General features: G+C 45.4%; 1 protein-coding gene across 1 annotated transcript; it reads left to right on the top strand.

The window, feature by feature from the left end:
* Positions 1 to 8,919: 8,919 nt before the first annotated feature.
* On the top strand, positions 8,920 to 21,705 carry LOC146356526 (vomeronasal type-2 receptor 26-like). Its single transcript, XM_084830163.1, has 5 exons — positions 8,920 to 9,081; positions 10,600 to 11,427; positions 17,919 to 18,146; positions 19,612 to 19,738; positions 20,795 to 21,705. The coding sequence occupies exons 1-5, from the start codon at positions 8,920 to 8,922 to the stop codon at positions 21,703 to 21,705; spliced, it is 2,256 nt and encodes a 751-aa protein (XP_084686289.1).
* The last annotated feature ends 1,744 nt before the right edge of the window (positions 21,706 to 23,449 follow it).

Raw genomic sequence — 23,449 nt, 5'->3', positions numbered from 1 at the left:
TTCCCTCAAGTGAGCAGTCTGGCTTTATTTCCTGGAGGATGGCCTGGTTTGATCTTCTTGCAGTCCAAGGCACTCTCAGAATTTTCCTCCAACACCACAGTTCAAAAGCATCTATCTTCCTTCGCTCAGCCTTCCTTATGGTCCAGCTCTCGCAGCCATAGGTTAATATGGGGAATACCACTGCTTTAACTAGGCAGACCTTTGTTGTCAGTGTGATGTCTCTGCTCTTCGCTATTTTATCAAGATTTGTCATTGCTCTCCTCCCAAGAAGTAAACGTCTTCTGATTTCCTGGCTGCAGTCAGTGTCTGCAGTAATCTTTGCGCCTAGAAAGACAAAGTCTGTCACTGCCTCCACGTTTTCTCCCTCTATTTGCCAGTTATCAATCAAGCCGGTTGCCATAATCTTGGGTTTTTTTAGGTTTAACTGTAACCCAGCTTTTGCACTTTCTTCTTTCACCTTCATCATGAGGTTCCTTGGCTCTTCCTCGCTTTCAGCCATCAAAGTGGTATCACCTGCATATCTGAGATTGTTAATGCACCTGGGCTGCACCTGTTGGAATGGTTTTCCCCACCCGCCTGTGAGGAGTTGCGTCATTGTTGATTGCTCCCTTTGGGTGGAGCATTCCATTGTCACCTGTGAACATGTGGTTGAAAGGAGGACTGTGTCTTCTCACGGAAATTAAGGAGACCTGTACTTGAACAGTCTCCCTTCGGATGATAGACCACCATTAATACCTTGTGAATGCTACTGGGTAACCTCCCCCTTTCCGAAAACTGTTGCCTTCTCCAGTGGAAATGCCATAGAGATGGCTATTTCCCTAACATACTACTGCCGAGTGATGGGTTAACAAGTCATCTCCAGGCGAGAATCATTTCTCTTCCTTCTTCAAGAGGGACAAGGAGAAAAAGTTACCTAAGAGAAGCCTGGAACTGGTGATTCATGGTCTGGAATATATATTCATTTGTTATGTTTATTTATTTATTGTAGCTCTGATTTACTCACTAACCTCCAGGATGGATTGCTGTAATTATATGGGACCTCCTTTGAAGATAGGTGGGAATGTCCAGGTGTTAATTTCAGACCAATGCCTTACCAGGAAAGGCAGGAGCAGAGCCCACAACACCTGTGTTCCATCTGTTTGTGTTCAAGTCCTTGTGCTTACCTTCCAAGCCCTAAGTGGTCCCATCCCAGTGTACCTTACAGAAACCAACTTTCACCCCTATGACCATGTTCTGCCCAACCTAGGAACGGAACATCTAAAGATGTCCTGTGTGGAGACGTTTGACATCTGCGGTTTGGCTGGTGGCTGGAAGGGGGAAGGCATAGTCCTACTTTCCTTCTAGAATGGCTTCCTCTTGGGAGTGGGGACTGCTCCTCCATGGCTTGTACGATCCATCTTTCTTTTGAAAGCGATGTGTGAAGGTTTATCGCTTTTGAAAGCGATGTGTGAAGGTGTGAAGACAAATTCTCCAGTCTCATCCCCTCCTTGTCCACTGTAACACCCTATTGTACCCCTCTCAGAGGCGGAGTTTCTGACTGCAGAGAGGCAGCTGGGATGGTTCTCTCCATGCCAGCAGGGTGGGTGGTGGTGGAGTGCTGTCTCTTACCTCACAGGGCAGAATCTGCTCTCTCCTATGGTCCCTGGGATGCTTGGCCAGGGACCATCGGATTGCTTTTTCATCACGAAATCAATTAGTGTAGGTCCTGAAACTATGTCCAGTTCGTATAGGTCCTGCTCTTTCCCTCTCTTCTGAATTTTTTGCCGTTAGAAAAGGAGACAGAAGCAGCAGTGGGAAAAAGAGGATTGATGACAAATGGATCATGACATGATCCCAACCTTGCATATAATTCCGGATGCTTCCAGGAAGAAGGCTCCTGGCACTAGCAATAGAAGGCACCGGAGAGCTATTCTGTCTTTTCCTCCTTAACAAATTTTCCCTGGTAAGAAGGAAGATGGAAGAACTGAAGACTATGAGGGGAGTTTCTAGAAGTGGCTGGGAGGAGATGAGAGACAGGCTCCTCAAAGCAACATATGCCACATCCGTGCTCAGTCTGGGAAAAACCCCAGAATGGCTGAGGTGCTGCTAGGATGAGGAGGCTTCCAAAGGGACCAGCCCTAATCTCTGATCTTTGCTGATGCCTTGTAGGGCTGGAAGTCCACCTGTTCCACAAAATCAGAGTCGCTCATTCAATATGAGTTTTCATCAGAGAACAAATCTATCAGAACACATAAAACCTTGAGGGAGCAGAACATGATAGCCAGAGTGGTGTAGTGGTTAGGGTGTTCGAGTGGGACGCAGGAGAGCCAGGTCCTAGTCGTCACTCGGCCATGAAGCTCGCTGGGTGACTTTGGGCCAGTCACTGCCTCTCAGCCCAACGTTGCTCGCAGGGTTGTTGCAAGGATAAAATGGAGAGTTGGAGGACCATGGAAGTCCCCTTAGGTTCCTTGAGAGAGGAAAAATAGGCAGGAAATAAATGTAATAATAAATGAATTAAATAGTTCCAAAATCCATATTAGTGTAATACCTTTGTTAGGTCACCCAGAAGACCACAAAATTGTGCAAGCTTTCGATATCTCCAGATCTCTTCATCATGCAAGATGTTACAAAAAGCAGGGCATTTGGTGGTGGTGGTGGGGAGATAGGAGAGCCACAAGTCCAACCATCACGTGACCCACAGAGCCTCATTTGAGTGTCTGCGGAGCCCTCCTTCCCCCACTTGGGACTCTGAACAGGCAGACTCTGACTTCACCACGGTCAGATTTCCCCCCTCCCCCTGAATTAGACTGACTCTGGGCTTCTTCAAACGTAGCTTTTATCTGCTATTGGGACTGGTTACTCACAGATGTTTGTGGGGCCTTTAGATTATGTCGTTAACCTCCAGGGCGTCTCCTGCACTAAATGACCTTTATTCTATTTTCTAAAGCATCGGAGATCATGAGTGTTCAAACTGCCACGTTTGCGGTCCACTTGAGTTCCCTCCGTGAAAAGAAAAAGCCACTAGTGACTAAGAGGATCTAGACCACAGCACCATCTACGGGCTGTATAATGAAAGGCATGGAAGACTTAGATAAGGGGGGAAAGGAATGGGGGAAGGCTGACTGAATGACTGAATGAGACTGGCTTCAACTTCCGCCTGCCCTTGTCTGCAAAGATAACAGGGGACATTTAGCCCCTAAAGGACAGGCTCGCTCACCCTTGCATGCTCCAGAACAACCCACGGTTAAGTAACCATAGGTTGTGTGATCATCCAAAGCAGGCCATCGCCTGCCCCATCCCACGATGCTGAAGTGGGTGGCAGTTTGCGAATTATTCTGCCGCTTGCAGGTGGTGGCTGTATCACATGCAGATGCCAGGGGAGACAAGCAAATGAAACAGAAAATATTTTGGCTTCTCCGCCTGTCAGAGTAAAGAATGTTTGACCAGATACATTTTTTTATCCGAACAGTTTTGCCATGTTTTTCTCCTCCAGAGAGCTCAAGGCGGCTAACATGAAAGAGACCTCAAAAGATAACAGTCGAACGCTAACACAGGAGTAGAAAATAACAGATTATAGGAGCAAGAAACATGATCCATCAACAATCTGTTGCAGGGCAAGGCACCTGCAAGACATGTTTTGTGCTTGTTCGTATATATCCTAAAAGACTATCTTGATCCCAGTTTGTGTGAAAAGGTTCCTTGTTAAAAGTTAGGCCAAGCTCTCTCCCCACCCCCAAATGGCCCCAGTCGAGAGTATGGAGTTGCATCAGTGAGTTCTTGCAAACATCTTCTTCTCCAGCTGTGCCCCCGCATGCGGAGGCACACAGACTGCAGGGTGTTGCACAGCTGAGGCCGCTTTCCCCTTATAATTATGAAAATCATAGTCATTTATTCTCCTTCTCACCAAAGACGGAGGGATGCTTCCCATGATCGCCCCTGAGACCAATAACAGAAGCACTGAATGAGGGAGCAACGTGAGGTGACGTCTTGCCTCTGAGCCCGAGAGGCCTGGCACATCAATGCCTCCCGTGCCACCAGGAGCTGGGCAGGAGGTTCAGGGCAGGCGAGGAGGCTGTGTGGGCGTGAGGTTTGCATCCTCTTCTCCCCTTCGGAGGCGAAGCCTTGGCTGGCTGGGCTGAAGTCCGCTGAAGTCTGGCGAGAGGGTTTGCCGCCTTCTGGCTAGCTGGGCAGGGAGCTGAAAGGAGGCACAGGCTCTAGTCAGACAACTGTAGCAGCCACTCACACAATGCTGCTGCTGCTGCCGCCGCTTCTGCCCCGTGCAGTCGGTGGGATGCTGGAGGCGAAGTGCCCCTCAGCTTGGCTCAGGGAGCATCCAGAGCCATTTAATTATTACAGGCCCAGAGACCACCTCATTAGCGGGGTCACCTCTACGACGTTTGCTCTCTTCCAGCTACTCACCTTCAGGGAGTCTCCTTCTGGCAGACTTTACTGGTAAGGTATCCTGGGCAAACGGGGGAGGCATTGTGGGTGTCCCAAGGCTACAGCCCTGCTCACAGCCTGCCTCTTCCCATCCTGCAGCTGGCCAGGATCCTCCTGAACTGAAGGTTGGGTACCAACATAGTATCTGACGGTCAGGTCTTTCTGCCTTCACTTCAGTCTACAGAACATGAGCACACCTTTTTTCCCCATCCTGTGAACAGAAGTAAGCCTGTGGCGAAGGTTCTTCTTTCTAGGCATTCCTTTTGTGCACCAAGGTCTAGCCCGCTAACTCCCCCTCCTAACGGGCTGCAGGGGAGGTAATGGTAGGCAGAGAAATTAGTAGCCAGAGGTGGGGTGATGATTGACATCAGCCCCACTTGCATAAATCATCGTCACTTGCATAAAAGCCCCCCCCCCCCGCGTTCAAGATCAGTCAGGCGTTTCCCCCACAGAATGGTGTCTGCACCCAAGGCGTTCTGTCCCTTCTCCTATCGGAACAAAGCCTTTCCCCACATATACACAATTGCATTTATGTTTCCTTCTCAAAGTCTACACCACTTCTCAGTACTTCACTCTTTACATGGGTGATGCAGAATTCTGGTTCTTAAGAAACACTCTCTCAGACAAGGTTTGCGTTTTTGTCTTTGACTACAAAGTACTAGCATAACAGCACTAAACAGAAGATGTTATGCCTGCCTGAATTCAAGGCATGAAACAACCAACATCATTCTAAACACGGCTTCTAAGCAAAGTCAAGGACATTTGCCGGTTCTCAATGATAATCAGTGATAACCAATATCAGGTTGATTCTACAGGCAACACGTTAAGGAAAGTGTTGCGTCTTCTGAGTCTCCTTTATATACTTTTTGGATGGATTTTTTGGAACTTCTCTGATGGCCCATCTGGAGTCATGATGTAGCTACCTTTTATGTAGTGAAATTATATTATATTATTTATTTATTCATTCATTTCATTTCTATACCGCCCAATAGCCGAAGCTCTATTATTATTATTATTAGCATTAGCATTAGCATTTCTATACAAATAGAAATAGCGAAAGCTCTCTGGGCAGTTTACAAAAGTTAAAACATTAAATACAATATAAAAAGTTTAAAAGCCATTTACAAAAAAGCACATAAAAGCACACAATGTACATAAATAACATATAATTAAAAACATTGAACTATCAGACATAATTAAAGACACATCCAGAAGGATGCAGACAAGCTGGAGAGGGTTCAGAGGAGGGCAACAAAAATGATTAGGGGACTGGAAACAAAGCCCTATGAGGAGAGACAGAAAGAACTGGGCATGTTTAGCCTTGAGAAGAGAAGACAGAGGGGAGTTATGATAGCGCTCTTCAAGTATTTGAAAGGTTGTCCCAGAGAGGAAGGCCAGGATCTCTTCTCGATCACCCCAGAGTGCAGGACAAGGAAGAATGGGCTCAAGTGACAGGAAGCCAGATTCCAGCTGAACATAAGGGAAAACTTCCTGCCTGTTAGATCAATACGACAATGGAACCCATGACCTAGGGAGGTTGTGGGCTCTCCCACCCTGGAGGCATTCAAGATGGAGCTGCAGCCGTCAGGGATGCTCTGACTTGGATTCCTGCCTTGAGCAGGGGGTTGGACTCGATGGCCTTGTAGGCCCCTTCCAACCCTACTATTTGATGATTTGATGATTCAATGATTTGATGATTCGATGACCAATTAAAATTCATCATGTGCTGCCAAATGCCTGGGAAAAGAGGTAGGTTTTAACCTGGTGCCAAAAAGATAATAATGTTGACACCAGGTGGACCATATCAGGGAGCTTGTTCCACAGATGGGGGGGCCACCACTGAGAAGGCCGTCTCCCTTGTTGCTGCCTTCTGAGCTTCCCTTGGAGGAGGCACTCGGAGGAGGGCCTTAGATGCTGAATGTAGTGTAGAGGTAGGTTCATTTCAGGAGAGGCGTGCCGTCAGGTATTGCGGTCTCAACCTGTGTAGGGCTTGATAGGTTAAAACCAGCACCTTGAATTGATCTCGGAAACATATAGGCAGCCAGTGCAAGCAGGCCAGAGTTGGTTTTATATGTTTGGCTCTTCTAGCCCCCATTATCAACCTGATCATTGCATTTTGCATGAGCTGCAGGTTCTGAACTGTCTTCAAAGGCTGCCCCACGTAGAGTGCATTGCAGTAATCTAACCTGGAGGTTACCAGAGCATAGACAACTGAAGCCAGGTTACACCTGTCCAGATAGTGGCATAGCAGGGCCACCAACCGAAGTTGGGAGAAGGCACTCCGTGCCACTGAGGCCACCTTATTTATTTATTTATTACATTTATATCCCACCTTTTTTCCTCATTTAAGGAGCCTAAGGCAGCGTACATAATCCCCCTCCTCTCCATTTTGTCCTCACAACAACAACCCTGTGAGGTAGGTTGGGCTGAGAGTCTGTGACTGGCCCAAAGTCACCCAGTCAGCTTGCATGGCCGAGTGGGGACTAGAACCCGGATCTCCCAACTCCCAGTCGAACACTCTAGCCGCTACACCACACTGGCTCTCTCTACACAAAGACGGTTCCAGGAGGACCCAAGCTACGGATCTGCTCCTTCAGGGGGAGTGCAGCCCCATCCAGAACAGGCTGAGCACCCTCCATCTGGTCAGCAGAACCACCCACCAGCAGCATCTCAGTCTTGTCTGGATTGAGTTTCAGTTTATTAGCCCCCTTCCAGTCCATTGTTGCAGCCAGGCACAGATTCAGCACATCCACAGCCTCACCTGAAGAAGATGAAAAAGAGAAATAGAGCTGTGTGTCATCAGCATACTGAGGCCAACACACTCCAAAACTCCGGATGACCACACTCAATGGTTTCATGTAGATGTTGAACAATGAAAGTGGAAGTCGTAACCCTAAATTTCCCATTGGCACATTCCTTATCTGGATTCCTCTCTTATCAGTAACGGGAGCTAATGATCGATCTCTAATGGCCTGGGAATACCGTCTCTCATCTGGCAAACCTCAGGGATAGGTCACTTTTACTACTCGTGGGTCAGAAGGCAAAACTGGGCTGCATTATCCGTTGGGATCCCATTTTTAATTCCAGAATTCCCTCAGAGGTTTTTGATTATGGAATTTCCTAATTGAGCAGCAGGGGTAAGATGATGCAAATATTAAAGATTTCCCTGATTTTTTTAAAATTAAATTTCTTGGCCACCTTTCAGGGCAGAAGCCCTCCCAAGGTGGCTCACAGCAATAAAATAGATGGAATGATGGATACAAAGAAAGATCATCTGACCATTTTAAAGGTAGATGTTTCCCCTTCTGCCCCCCCCACCCCCGCCCCCATCAATAACACTGAGCTGTTGGATTTCAAGGAGAGGGACCAGGAGCTCAAGAACGTGGAGGATGGAGAGAATTCTCAGGGAGGGTAGAAGTGCAAGGGATTTTTTAAAATGTAAAATAAACACATAATTAAGTTTATGTGTTGTACTCCAAGTTAAAGTCATTGTGTGAAAGCATTTGGTCTCTTGCTTCTAGAGTCTAGACAGAAACCCATCCAAACCTGTCACTAGAAGCCAGAAATAATGCCTGAATATACTATAAGCAGGGTCAGCCCTGGTTAGTCCTTGGATGGGAGACCACCTAGGAATCAGGCTTCTTGAATTCGATGGTCTTGTAGGCCCCTTCCAACCCTATGATTCTATGATTCTAATGGAACACTAACACCTCTATTTTATTTGTATTTATTATTACATTTATATCCTGTCATTCCCCCCATCTTGCAAGGAGCCCAAGGCAGCCTACATTATCCCCCTCCTCTCCTTGTTATCCTCACAACAATCCTGAGCGGTAGGTTAGGCTGAGAGTCAATGACTGGCCCAAAGTCACGAAGTGAGCTTCATGGCAGAGTGGGGACTCTCAGCACAGAGTACCTTCCCTGCACCTCCATACAGAACTCAGGTGGACCCCATGCATGTTTACTCAGAAGCAAGGCCCATTGAACTCAGTGGTGCTAACTCCCAGGAAAGTGTGCTTAGGACTGAAGTCTAAGGAACAGATCTAATGCAACTTAGATGAAAATCTTAACACAGAGCACAGAACACTCAGATTAACAGCAGAGGTTGATGAATGAACATTTTAATGTAATTTTATTCACACTGGATTTCACCTTGTGTTCGGGTGGTTGTGTCGTGTGAACCCGGTCACTGAGTGAGGATTGGTTGTTGTGCTTCTGGTGTTGGCTCAGGATCAGTTAAGCCTGATTAAAGGTCTAGGAATTAAATCTAGAGCTTTGTGTTGCTTGGAAAGGCCCACGGAGTGAAAGAAGCAAGAACTGCGTATTACTTTCATTGAATGTAGCATGATGAAAGAGTCTATGTCTTGCAGGAAAGGAACGCTGAAGTACTGGAATCTCCTGTCCTTCTTGTTTGCTGTTCGGGATATCAACCAGAATCCCAGCCTCTTACCCAACATCACCCTGGGCTACAACATCTATGAGAACTATTTTGATGCCAGAATGACTTCCGATGCCTTGGTAGATCTGCTTTCTCCTGGACAAGCAAGTGTTCCCAACTATCACTGTGGAAGGCAGAGTCACCTGTTGGCTGTTCCTGAGGGGGCCGACACTGAAAACTCCATCCAGATTTCAACCATGATGAACGTCTACAAAATCCCACAGGTAGGGTGAAGAGCAGCGGGGCAATTGCAGACTGAGTCTACTTGGGGGCTGGACAAACTTGGCCTTTTCCCTTGTTAGGAAAGAACACCCAATAGATTGCCAAGGTAATATAGCCAATTGTTCCTTGATATAGGAAATTCTGGGTATGTTCTGAATAGGATCACCCCTCCCACTCCTTCCAGCAAAGAATGAGGTAGTTCAGATTTCTCTGTAAGGAGAGAGACTGTAGTTTGAGTCAGACTAAAGACAGAGGGAGAGAAAGCTCTAAGGAACCAACCGCACAATCTATGCATTCCCCAAACAATGCACCTAATACAAATTGATATGATAAAAACAATAATAAAAAAACAGCACAACAATAAAACTCACTGTGAAGGTCTGAGGCATAGAGAGGCATGGAAAAATCAGGACTCAAGACCTGGAGGGTTTTTTTGTTGGGAGTGGGTATTCTGAGAGGAGTAGTTTTATGTCCTCTGTTAAGTTTCAGTTTTATTTCCCCAGTTAAGTTTCATTTCTTCAGGTTTGAAGCAGTACTTTCGGTTTTGGGGGAGGAGGGTATAAAAAGAGATTCAGAAATACCAGAGGCAGTAAAAACAGAGTCAGGAAGAGCAGAGCACCAACAGGGAGCAGGAAGAAGCAGCCTGACAAGTCTAAGTACAGCTAGGGTAAATGAACTTGTGTTTTGCAACTTTTATTTTCTTTTAAGGGCTTTCGTATCTCTTGGCTCTATTGTATAAATATCTTTAGTTGGGATTTGCTAGCTTCAAATTCACTAGTAAACTACTGTGGTTAAACCCTGTGTCTAGAGTGTCAATCACCCCACGTCTTCTGCCTAAACCCCACATCATTGGAAAGGGGAAGTTAAAAGAGTGAAGGTGGGACTCTGAAGGAGGCAAGAGATCCTCAAGGAGGTGCTCAGGGGGTCCAGGTCAAAAGGGGAAACCTGACACTCCCATAATAAAAACCAATACAGTAAAAACAGCAACAGCAGCAAGCATCCTAAAAACCACCAACACCAGCATTAAAAGTAAATCTGCCACATACAGCTTCACCTAAAGCCCAGTCTGATTTAACATAATTAGAGGAAGGCCAGAATAAAGTAGTAGGTTTTCTGGGCTTTCCTAAAAGCAATGATGAGGCCTAGAGGCCCCCTGATGGCAACTAATTCCAGAGCTATGGGGCCACTGTGGAAAAGGTCTGCTTTAGATGTGTGTGGGGAAATTCACTCTTCTTATACTCTGTTGAAGTATGACGTGCACGATCATGAGACAAAATTTATTTTACAGTTGCAACAAAGCTGCAGAAGTTTAAGATAACCCTTGTAAAATACTGGTTGCCAGAATTAAACACTGAAAATTTAAGAGCACAGATTCTCCCACTGCTGTAAAAGTGTCCCTCCCAGCAAGATGTGGGTCTCCCCTCTCTGCTTCTTAATGCCTCGTATTTTGCTAGATGTCAATGATATTGTGTTTCATCTGTAAACAAAACAAATCACCGGTCTCTTCCTTTCCTTATTAGGTCACTTACGTATTTGTTTCCCATGATTTGGATGATAAAGCTCAGTTCCCCCTGCTCTACCGAATGGTCCCCACAGAAGAAAAACAGTATCCAGAGATTGCCAAACTGTTCCTGCATTTCGGATGGGTGTGGATCGGTCTCGTTGTTCCAGACACTAACAATGGAGAGAGGTTCATGAGGGCTATGATCCCTCTGCTTATTAGGAACAGTATTTGTGTTGCCTTCTCACAAATACTCCCGGAAACATCGCGAAGCATAGTTTTGCTGGGATCAAGACGCATTTCTTCTAATCTCAGTTGGAAACAAGTCAATGTATTTCTTTACTATGCGGAGACTCGTTCCTTCATAGATGGAATGTTATTTGTACGACACTATGTTGAACCCTTGATGAATCACATTGTAGGGAAGGTCTGGGTCACAACAGCTATGTGGGACCTCACCTTGGCACTGATGTACAGTGATTTATCTTTCCAAGGCATCCATGGAATCTTTTCCTTCTTTGTCCAGCCAAAGAAAAAGGCAAAATACGGTGATTTTGTTGCATTATTCTATGCTATGGAGCAGTTTGTGGAGAAGGCATTTCATTGTTCAGATTCAAAGGAAGCATTGTCTGTGAAAAGGTGGATAAGATGCAGAGAAAGAGAGGAGCTGGAGAATCCACCCTCCCAAGAGATACATGAGAGAAGCCTCTCTCTGGATAACTACATCATTTACAATACCGTCTGGGCTCTGGCGTGTGCCTTAAATGCTGCTTATTCATCTAGATCCAAGCAGAAATCATTGGTGGGTGGTGGCCAGGTGGAACCTCAAAGGGTCCAGCCATGGCAGGTATGCCTTCTCTCCCTCAGAGAACCTTCTTCTGAAACTCCATGTCCTGGTCCATCTTTGGGGCCTTGAAGGACACAACTCATCTGGTCACTGCCTCTATCAGGGGTGTTCTTGTAAGGAGGCCCACCTGGGCACAGACTCTGGATCTTTTTTGAGCTGTCCTAATTGCCATTTTTTTTAATATTTTCCCATTGACTTCCATTGGACAACAGAAACGGCCATAACTTTTTTAGTTTATATGATAAATATATGAAACCTGGTGACCTGGTAGCCCCCATGGATCTGATTGAACCTGCCCAATTTCATGCAGCTAGCTTTAGTGCTATCCACAGGAAAAAAAATTGCTATTTTCAAGAATATCTGTCAAAGCAAAGAGCTATAATTTGTTTGTTCTTCCCCATTAGTGCATGGAATTTGGGGCCCTGACAGCCCAAATGGAGCTGATTGAACCTGCCCAATTTCAGACAGTTCGGTCCAGTGGCTTTTGTGCTAGTCATGCCTAAGTTTCCTTTCCTCAAAGAATAAAACAAAAAGTAAAAAACTGTCAAGCCACAGAGGGGATCAATCCTAATCAGAAGGTGTTTAAGGTGACCATTAGGAGGTCACTATCCCTAATCTCTGGTGTTGGGTTTTGTTTTTTTTGTTTTTTGAGGCACAAAAAACCTATCTCCCACTACTTTTCTGCTCTTACATGCCCACTGTTGGGAGCTTGGTTGAAAAGAAATTCTGAAGAGGGAGAAGGAAGGGAAGAAAGAGCTCCATGTGAAATATTGGTATTTCACACAGTATCTGATTTTACTGCCCCAGTCTGGAACCTTTGGCTCCTGCAGAAGTTTAGCAGCCTCCTCAAACGTCTTTCTCCTCCTCCACTTCAGTTTCTCCTAAATAGCTGTAAAACTCAAATTATTCCAAAAAGAGGGTTAGGACTATGCGGCATCATGATCAAGAAACTGCTGAGGCTTTTAAAGAGGTTCTACAGTTTTAAAAAAAAGCTAGAAAAAGCCCTCAACACATAGTACACACCCAGTGTTCCTCCATAACTTAGCCCCAGTTTTGAAAACAGACTCATTGGATGAATCCTGGTGAAGTCTTGGCACAAATGAAGTTATGGGGAGGAAGATAGACTGAGAGCTTGTGCATAACAAGGAGGAGGTAGAGGAGAGTTGCACAAAACAAGACATCTCTTTTTATGAATTGTTGCTGGAGGATGGTAGGATGAGGAGGGATGGTTGCGTGGAGGGGATTAGAATTGGTAGGGGGAGAATGTAAGTGCTCAGTGGTGAAAGAAAAACATTCTGCACATGCTTAGAGGCACTCTATATTTAAGAACATGAGTAGAGCCATACTGCATCAGACCAAGGTCCATCTAGTCCAGCATTCTGTTCACACAGTGACCAACCAGATGCCCACGGGAAACCCACAAGCAGGACATGAGTGCAATAGCACCTTCTCACCCATGTTCCCCTGCTGCTAACATTGGTGAAATGTAAATAAATTCTAGTAATTCTAAATTTGCAGGCATGTATATCCTTCAGAAACTTTGCAGGTTTCTTGCCTGGGGGACACCTCTAATGACCTGTGATTTTTCATACAAATTTACCCAAAAACTATTGGGGAAGGGGTGATGGGAAAGGAAAGCAAATCACTCCCTCCCCCAAATGGGAGAACTCGCCTTCTGAAACTTTGCTGGTTTCTTACTTAGGGACAACTCTAGTCTGTCTGTCATTTTCAAAACAATGGTCGACAAGGAAAATAGGGAGATAAGTATGTCCTCTTTTGGAGACCTCAAAATGTCAAGGCCACCCTTGTACAAAAGTCCCTGTGGCTATCATTCTGAAATTTGGCAAACATGATCTCCTCTGATGGGGCAATGAATCCTGAAATGTTTATCCAGTTCTTCCAAGGAATAAAAATGTAATTGGTAGTTCCCTTTAAAAGAAAAGCAAAATATAAACCCAGCACCTATTTTTCTGCCATTGGGCAGGTGTAATCCCCTTCTATGGGGCTACTGTGCCTGAAATTATCATCCAGTTCTGACTAAGAGAAAAAAAAGTATAGTTTTTTTTTCCAATTTCCATGGTACTGAACAGGAAGCATAAAGACTCATTTTTCCAAACCTTGACTCAGGTTTGGTGCTGAACAGAAGTGGTCTGAGTACAAAGTGGCCAGAGCAGAAGTGGGATGTTTTCCAAAATGGTGAATCAGGGTCTGAGTTGAAGTGAGGGGGGGGGCAGTGCACACTTCTTATGTATGTATGTGTTTAATCTATATACACATGCAAGCACACCATATGCACACGCCACACACATATATGAACTTCGGCTATTGGGAAGTATAGAAATGAAATAAATATATGTGTGTATGTGTGTGTGTATGCAAATTTGTGTTATGGGCCTGTGTCCTTGATCTTTTAAGAACCTAGCAACGCGCCTGGTCTCTATCACTGGTCCAACTCCTATTTGTTAGCAGTGGCCCTTTCCCTCCAGTTCACTCCTTGAGTATGATCTCTCTATCTCTCTCTCTCTCTCTCTCTCTCTCTCTCTCTCTCTCCCTCTCTCTCTCTCCCTCTCTCTCTCTCCCTCCCCCCCTGGAGTTTCATTGATCAGGGGAGATTCTATTGGAGTTCTATTACACAGGGCTTCTATGTGCCCTGACTATTCCTTTACGTTATGGAATGTGTTCTCACAAGGTGAAACTACATGTTACTATATGGTTTGGGACATCAGCATGGGAGGGAAATGCAGAAAATGGACCCCAATCCTTACTCTCATTTCCTATGTGGTGGGAAAAGAACATGTAAAGATGGTGTCTTACTGTAGGGGTATATTGGCACGGTACACTGAGTGTGCATTCACAGGCTTTGAACGCTCGTTAAGATGGTTGTGCGAAATTACCCCTATTCAGAAAGCTCTACACAACAGGAAGGGAAGCGGGGATGAGGCCATTCACCTCCTCCGTCGTCATTCTCATGGCTTCCTACATGCGGAGGGTGCCTGTCTGGAAAGGTCCATCTCCTCTTTCTGTCGAAGTCCCCCACTGCTGAGATTTTAGACTCCTGTGTCTTGAAATGAAATCATGATTAAGCTTGGCTAAATATTTATTATCCTAATCATCATATAGTTACGCTTGCAAGAATGCAGATTCAAAGACATTGGGGAGAGGGTAGGATTGCCAGCCACCACTGCAATTATACGTTTCCTCTTCACAAACTAGGAAAATTCAATGATCCATAACCTCTTGTTAAGATCAGGGCCAAGGCTATCTCTTGTTGGCTCAATTGCCACAAAGCCAGGAAAGTGAATGCTAAAGAGTACGCCTTAACTGACATGCCCCATCATCAGTCCTGATGTTGTGCAGTATCACAGATTGAGCTTGCTTAAAACTTACCCGCTATGTGCCCGTCCCCTGGTCTGCAAAGATGCCCCACATTGTCCTAGTCCTCTATTGCGTTAAGAACATAAGAACATAAGAAGAGCCCTGCTGGATCAGACCAAGGGTCCATCTAGTCCAGCATTCTGTTCACACAGTGGCCAACCAGCTGCCCACGGAAAACCCACAAGCAGGACAAGAGTGCAAGAGCACCCTCCTGCCCATGTTCCCCAGCAACTGGTGTACATAGGCTCACTACCTCTGGTACTGGCATTAGCACATAGCCATACACTAGCAGCCATGGATAGCCTCTTCCTCCAGGAATTTGTCTAACCCCATTTAAAAGCCATCCAAATTGGTGGCCATCACTACATCATGTGGTAGCGAGTTCCATAGTTTAAGTATGTGCTGTGCGAAAAAGTCCTTCCTTTAATCTGTCCTGAAACTCCCACCAATCAGCTTCATGGATTGACCCTAGGTTCTAGTATTATGAGATTATATACGTACATAATTTTGTACACCTCTACATGTCTCCAGTTCCTCACCTTTTTCCAGGGCTAAACAATCACAGCTATCGTTCCAGCCTCTTGATAATTTCAGTTGCTGTGAGTGTTCCCCTCATGACTTGGAACCCCCTGAGCAACTCCTCTTGCCTCCTTAAGAGTCCCACCTTCCTTATTTTAAACTTCCCCTTCCCAATAACATGGGGTTTGGGCTGTAAAGGTGGGGTGACGGACACTCTAGATACGGGGTTTACCCACAAGAGCTTACTGGTAATTAAAGCAAGCAAATGACGACCAAAAATATTTACCCAAGGGAGCTGAGTGATACAAAAGGCATTAAGAAAAAATAGGCTAAAGGCTAAACAACCCCAGCTGTTGTAATCTTCCTACATAGGGGATTTGCTCCAGCTCTTTGATCATTTTAACTGCTGTCAGTGTTCTCCTTATGACCTGTTACCCCCTGAGCAACCCCTTAAAGATCTTTTGCCTCCTTCAGAGTCCAACCTTCCTTCTTTCAAACCTCCCCTTCCCAATAACGTGGGGTGATTGACACTCTAGATACAGTATTTAACCACAACAGTTTATTGGTAAATGAAGGGTGCAATCCTATGCATGTTTAGACAGAAAAAATCCCTACAGCTCCTAGCATTCCCCGGCCAGTCCGGCTGGCCGGGGAATGCTGAAAGTTGTAGGGTTTATTTCTGTCTAAACATGCATAGCATTGCACCCTAAAGCAAGCAAATCACAACTAAAAGTATTTACACAATAGAGCTGAGTGATACAAAGGACATTAAGAGAAAATAAAAGTTGCAAATTGCAAGTTCCTTTACCCTAGCTGTACTTACACTTTTCCAAGCTGCTTCTTTCTGCTCCATCTTCAGGCTGTGGTCTTCCCAACTCTGCTCTTAGTGGACCTATCACTCTCTTTATATACCCTCTTCCCTCAAAACCGAAAGTACTACTTCAAACCTGATGAACTGAAACTTAACTGGGGAAATGAAACTGAAACATAACCGGGGAAATGAAACTACCCCTCTCAAGGATACCCCCTCCCAAGAGAAAACTCCAGGCCTCTAGGCCTGACCCTTTTCCTTTCCTTGCCTCTGTAGGCCTCAAACCTTCACATGTTAGATGTTATGAAACATCTAGTCTTCCTGGAAGAAGAGGGCTCCATCTCACTGTTTAACCCAACCTGCCAGCTGCTGATGTAAACAACCAACAGGCATGGGTCAATTCACAGGATGCCTCACAGGATGCTTGTGGGTTCCTGGTCAATAGCTGGTTGGCCACTGTGTGAAGAGAATGCTGGACTAGCTCGACCCTGTTCTAATCCAGCATCAGGGCTCTTCTCATGTTCTCTAGCAATGCAATAAGTCTTCATACTGTATTCATATGCTTCATATGGCAATACAGTACCAGTGATGCATCTTTACGGATCACAGGCACTCTGTTCTCGCCATCTGGATTTGGACCTGAAAGACCAAGGTGAAGTGTGGGTGCCTGGAGGGGAAGTTGTAAGCAAACAGAATTTGTGACATTGCCCAACATCATCACTGATCATGGGTTAGTAAACAATGATACAGAGTATTTTATTAAAGAGGACTAAAACAAGAACTGTTACTATTTATATTTATCATTACGGTTGCTTTAAAACAAGGCTTTTATGTTGGTACTGTTACCTCCAATCAGGTTATAGAACCTATATTACCTCATTCCAACCAAACCTGAGCCAATCCTCTTATCAAGCTCCACGCCACTTAACACACAGCCCTGTCAAAGAAAACGTGGTATGTTGTCCTCCTCCTGGTAAGGATGGACGACCACCTGGGACCTTATATGCAGTTTACCAGACTTCCCCTGAAGTCTTCAGTCTGGTCCAGCTGCTTGCTCTGTCTTCAGACCTCCACTGATTGTCCCCCAGGCCTCAGCTCTTCCTGAGGGCTGCTTTCGGAGTTGTGATCTCCATGCTTCCTGGCCTTCTGCTTCAGCTTTGCCCTCTTCCAGCTTGGCCTCCAGGTCTAGCTGCTGTCTTCCTGAGGCTCTTGGCCTCTCCTGAAGACACTCTTCCATTGTCACTCTTCCCTGGTGACACTCAGAGGAACTGTCTGCCTGATGCCTCTCAACAGCAACTTACATTGGCTTCAGTCAGAATCCTCCAGCCAATCAGATTTGGTGCAGCCAGAATTCCATCACATCCCCAAACTCAGGACCAATGGACATGTGTAGAATGTTTGAGTATCTTCCCAGCAGATGGTAGCAATTTCAATCCAACCATACTCTCTATAAAAGACAGAAACCTGGCCTCCTGTATCCCTCCCATTGGTAAGAGTGAGGGCCACTCCACCAACACCCATATTTACAATGTATCGCTCCTTAGGCACAAGCTGCAGGTAAAACACACACTTTTCCCTCCTGTTCTGTGAACTTCTTCATCTTCAGCTCTTGTTACAGAATATAACACTTGAACGCATTTGATTTTTACCTGAGAAAACCAGTTGATTCACACCAGAATTTGAACTGGGCTCAGAAAGAACCGGGGCTCAATGAAGTTGTCTAAGCACGGATGAGAAACCCAACCTGGTTTCCTGTATTCTAAACACTGCTGTTTTCTCTTTGTAGCTCCACCCTTTCCTGAGAGATCCCCAGATTTACAATACTTCCATGGATGGAGTGTATTTGGACCAGAACGGAGACCTGGCAGCCAACTTTGACGTACTGAACTGGGTGGTGTTTCCCAACAGATCCATTGTTAGAGTGAAATTTGGGAGTATAGAGAGACAGGGAGCCACAGGCCAAACATTATCCATTGACCAGGATGCCATTGTGTGGCCCAAATGGCTCAACCAGGTGGGGGAAAGCATTTGATCCATTAGGGAACACTCGTTGTGGAATTGGTGGTGAGGCATAGAAATACTACTGTAAGCCTAGAACTTTAAATATTTCAAATAACAGTGCAGTTAAGGTTGTGTGCGTGTGTGCGTGATGCCTTAATTTCTGAAAAGAGAGGTCCCAGTGCAATGGCCTGTATGTGAGCTCTGCCATATGGCAAGGACGGAAACCCTGCTCCTTAATCCTAAATGTGGATTGGCTGGTGGCTGGGAGGGGGAAGGTGATGTCTTACTTTTCATCTAGAATGGCTTCCCCTTGGGAGTGGGGAGTGCTCCTCTATGGCTTTTACAGTCCATCTTTCTCTGGAAAACTATGTGTGAAGGTTTGAAGCCTACAGAGGGAAAGGAAAAAAGGGGGCAGGCTTAGAGGCCTAGAGTGTTCTTTTGGGAGGGGGTAACCCTGAGTGGAATAGTTTCATTACTTTGGTTAAGTTTCAATTCTTTGATTAAGTTTCAGTTTCATTCCTCCACTTAAGTTTCATTTCTTCAAGTTTGAAGCAGTACTTTCAGTTTTGAGGGGGGATGGTATGTATAGAGAGGGAGAGAGCCAGTAAGAGTCAGAAAGACCAGGCAGAGAGAGCCAGAGCCTGAAGTGAGAGCAGAGTCTGAAGAGTGAGCGGGAAGAAGCAGCCTAGAAAAGTCTAACTACAGCTAGGCTAATTTACCAGTAAACTGTTGTGGTTAAACCCTGTGTCTAGAGTGTCAATCACTCCACACCTTCTGCCTAAACCCCACATCACTGGATCGGGGAAGGTAAAAGAAGGAAGGTGGGACTCTGAAGGAGGCAAGAGACCCTTAAGGAGTTGCTCAGGGGGTCCAGGTCAAAAGGGGAATCCTGGCACCATCTCAATTAGGGCTTCTCCACACTGGTTACTCACGGATGTTTGGGGGTCTGTTTCATGGCAGCATTGTCCTCTGGTGCCTCTCCCATGATTTTTTAGCTTAATTCTGCCATGATTTCACACTCCAAAAATGCAGTAATAAATATGCACCTCCACCAAGAGGTGGTGTATTTCCTGGATAGGCTGATAGCGCAATATTGCTGCAATGTCACAGCACCAACTGCTGGCTGTATAAATGGAACAGATGGAACTTCCCCACAAAGGAATCAACCAAAACCAAGGTGGGGGGTTGGGATGGGGGAGGATCGTGTCATGTGCCAATTGTAATCCTGGGAAGACTCCGCAAGAAAAAAGGCAGGGTGTGGGATTTTGCTTTCATGAAGAGAAGCCCTCCCTATTTGTGTCCTCCCCCAGAGTTAATAAGTTCTCCATGAACCCACACTTCTTCATGGTGCTTTTGTGTACCTGCTCTACCAATGTGAGCCCCTGAAAGTTTACACACCCATGCATGTGCGTGACTCCCTTCTGTAGATAAATTACTCCTGACACCTTGTGCTCAATGGTTCTTCTCTTTATGGTTAGCCCGTGCCCCATTCAAAGTGTTCCAATAGCTGTGATCGTGGGTACGTCAAGGTGGTTGAAGAAGGTGAGCCCATTTGCTGCTATGTCTGTGCTCCCTGTGCAGAAGGGACAATCTCCACTCAGGAAGGTAAGTGACTCCAGAGGAAGGGGGGCTCCTTGGGGAAGAGGGCAAAGATTCCCCTAGTGATATTTGGAGACGGATTTTAAGATATTTTAAAAATCTGGGTCCTTCTTTGTTTTTAGATGTGTAGCACCCATAATTAATAATTCCACAAAGATGCTACAAATGTACCTTGGAGGATGGATTCTGTGTGTTTGGGGGGAGAGGGGGGAAGGCAGTGGATGCTTTCAGCAATGCCATCCTACGTGCATCCCACTACTTCATCTAATATATTAATAATATAAATATATTATTTCCAATTGTGTGTGTGTGTTTGTGTGTGTGTGTGTGTGTGTGTGTGTGTATCTCCTGTCCTTCAATACATGCATTCTGAGGGCAGCTAATGGGAGGAAACATTAAATAATATGAACAAGTTAATGACCATAAAATAATATGAAACTGCAGAGTCTTTGCAGTGTAAATTCACCGGCGAGAACTCATTTCAGCAGCTAAAGGCAAGGGAAAATTAAAACCTCCCTGCCTGGTGCAGAAAAGATATCAGCACAGCTCCTAGGCAAGGCTTTCTGGGAAGAGCATTCCATAAATGGGAATCCACAACTGCCAAGGGCCTCTTTAGAAAACATGCACACCCTCTGCATTGCATATGATTAGGCTGACCCATGTTGAATCATGTGTACCATGAAATATGGCCGGGCCCATAGTGCACAGGGGAGAATGGCAAGATCCAGTAGGCATGATCCATGCTCTGTGTGAAGGAAGGCCTACTTGCTCTTGAATATATCTCCCAGCTCTCATTCACTTCTGTGCCAGGGCAAATAACATTAAATGAATCATTCCAGAAGCGAATTTTGAAGTTGCTGCCCTCAAACCATCGAAGACTTCACATTAATAAGAATTCATTCCCAGCCATATGTTGTCAATCAATGAATGCTCCAACCACCATTATTGGCTTTTCTGGTTTTCACCCCAAAAAATATGTTGTATGAAATGTTGATAGAACACCAACTACTATGAATGCAGTATTGACATCAGTTATGCTGAAGCCACTCTCCTTCTTTTCAGATGCAGATCATTGTAAAAAGTGCCCAGAAGATCAGCATCCAAACAAGGACCAAGATCTATGTGTTCCCAAGGATATAACATTCCTCGCCTATGAAGAACCTTTGGGGATCATCCTAATGCCCCTTGCCCTGTTCTTGTCCTTAACCACAGGCTGCGTGTTAGTAATCTTCATTAAATTTCTAGAAACACCAATTGTCAAAGCCAACAACCGGGACCTCTCCTATCTTCTCCTCATCTCCCTCCTGCTTTCCTTTTTGTCCTCCTTCTTGTTCATTGGACGGCCAAGAGCAGCAACCTGCCTTCTCCGACAAACAGCCTTCAGCATCATCTTCTCAGTCGCCATCTCTTCTGTGTTGGCAAAAACGATCACTGTGGTGCTGGCCTTCCTGGCCACAAAGCCAGGAAACAAGGTGAGAAGATGGCTGGGGAAGAGTTTGGCCAACACCATTGTTATTTCCTGTTCCAGCGTCCAAGTTGTCACCTGCACCATCTGGCTAGGAATTTCTCCACCCTTCCCAGACTCTGACATGCACTCCCAGCCTGGATGGATCATCCTGCAATGTAATGAAGGGACTGTCGCCATGTTTTATGGTGCCCTTGGCTACATGGGCTTTCTGGCTGCCATCTGTTTCACAGTGGCTTTCCTAGCCAGGAAGCTACCTGGGGCCTTCAATGAAGCCAAGCTGATCACCTTCAGCATGCTGGTCTTCTGCAGTGTTTGGGTGTCCTTTGTGCCCACCTACCTAAGCACCAAGGGGAAATACATGGTGGCCGTGCAGGTCTTCTCTATCTTGGCCTCCAGTGCTGGGCTACTGGGCTGCATCTTCCTTCCCAAGTGCTACATTATTTTGCTGAGGCCTGATCTCAATACAAAAGAGCACCTAGTGACTAAAACTAAAGATGCCATATGATTCTGATTGATTGAATACCACATTTATATCCTGCTTCCCCACCCCCACCCCTTTTCAGTAAGGGGAAATTGTGTCCAGTGTGGCAATAGTGAATACAAGCTAATTGATTCAGGAGTGAACCATGGACTCCTATGATAGCTTTTCTCTCCTTCTTCCCAAAATTAATTGATGATTATGAATACATGGTGAAGCAACAACAAAAGGAACAACAGAGAGCTGCAATTTTAATTCTCAATGTATTTGTGTCCCCAAGATGTTATGAGAGACTTCTCACCAAGGTCAACTGAAACAGAAGATACAAAGAATTCTTTAAAAGCTAATTTACATCTCTTAAGAATTTATACACAGAGACACGTAACCACTTAAGAATATGTTGTTTATTCATTCAGTCCCTTCCGACTCTTCGTGACTTCATGAACCAGCCCATGCCAGAGCTTCCTGTCAGCCATCACCTCCCCCAGCTACCCCAAGGTCAAGTCCCTCACCTCCAGAATATCATCCATCCACCTTGCCCTTGGTCGGCCCCTCTTCCCTTTGCTTTCCACTTTCCCTAGCATCAGCATCTTCTACAGGGTATCCTGTCTCTCATTATGTGGCCAAAGTGCTTCAGTTTTGCCTTTCATATCCTTCCCTCAAGTGAGCAGTCTGGCTTTATTTCCTGGAGGATGGACTGGTTTGATCTTCTTGCAGTCCAAGGCACTCAGAATTTTCCTCCAGCACCACAGTTAAGCATCTATCTTCCTTCGCTCAGCCTTCCTTATGGTGCAGCTCTCGCAGCGATAGGTTACTATGGGGAATACCATTGCTTTAACTATGCGGACCATTGTTGTCAGTGTAATGTCTCTGCTCTTCACTATTTTATCAAGATTTGTCATTGCTGTCCTCCCAAGAAGTAAACGTCTTCTGATTTCCTGGCTGCAGTCAGTGTCTGCAGTAATCTTTGCACCTAGAAAGACAAAGTCTGCCACTGCCTCCACATTTTCTCCCTCTATTTGCCAGTTATCAATCAAGCTGGTTGCCATAATCTTGGGTTTTTTGAGGTTTAACTGCAACCCAGCTTTTGCACTTTCTTCTTTCACCTTCATCATAAGTTCCTCAGCTCCTCCTTGCTTTCAGCCATCAAAGTGGTATCAACTGCATATCTGAGATCGTTAATGTTTCTTCCAGCGATTTTAAGTCCAACCTTGGCTTCATCAAGCCTAGCACATCGCATGATGTGTTCTGCATACAGGTTGAATAGGCAGGGTGAGAGTATACAACCCTGCTGTACTCCTTTCCCAATCTTAAAGCAGTCCATTGTTCCGTGATCTGTTCTTACCGTTGCTACTTGGTCATTATACAGATTCCTCAGGAGGCAGACAAGATGACTTGGTATCCCCATACCACCAAGAACTTGCCACAATTTGTTATGATCCACACAGTCCAAGGCTTTAGAACAGTCAATAAAAGAGAAATAGATGTTTTTCTGAAACACCCTGGCTTTCTCCATTATCCAGCGGATATTGGCAATTTGGTCTCTAGTTCCTCTGCCTTTTCTAAACCCAGCCTGTACATCTGGCAATTCTCATTCCATGAATTGCTGGAGTCTACCTTGCAAGATCTTGAGCATGACCTTACTGGCATGTGAAATAAGTGCCACTGTTCAATAGTTTGAACATTCTTTAGTGTTTCCCTTTTTTGGTATGGGGATATAAGTTGATTTTTTCCAATCTGCTGGCCATTCTTGTGTTTTCCAAATTTGCTG

The sequence above is a fragment of the Heloderma suspectum genome, chromosome 2, assembly GCF_057233095.1.
Source record: "Heloderma suspectum isolate Gila_16-S chromosome 2, 16-S_ref, whole genome shotgun sequence".
Classification (NCBI taxonomy): Eukaryota; Metazoa; Chordata; class Lepidosauria; order Squamata; family Helodermatidae; genus Heloderma; species Heloderma suspectum.
Note: the sequence above shows the minus strand (reverse complement) of the source record. Positions and strands in the feature narration are given on the sequence as shown.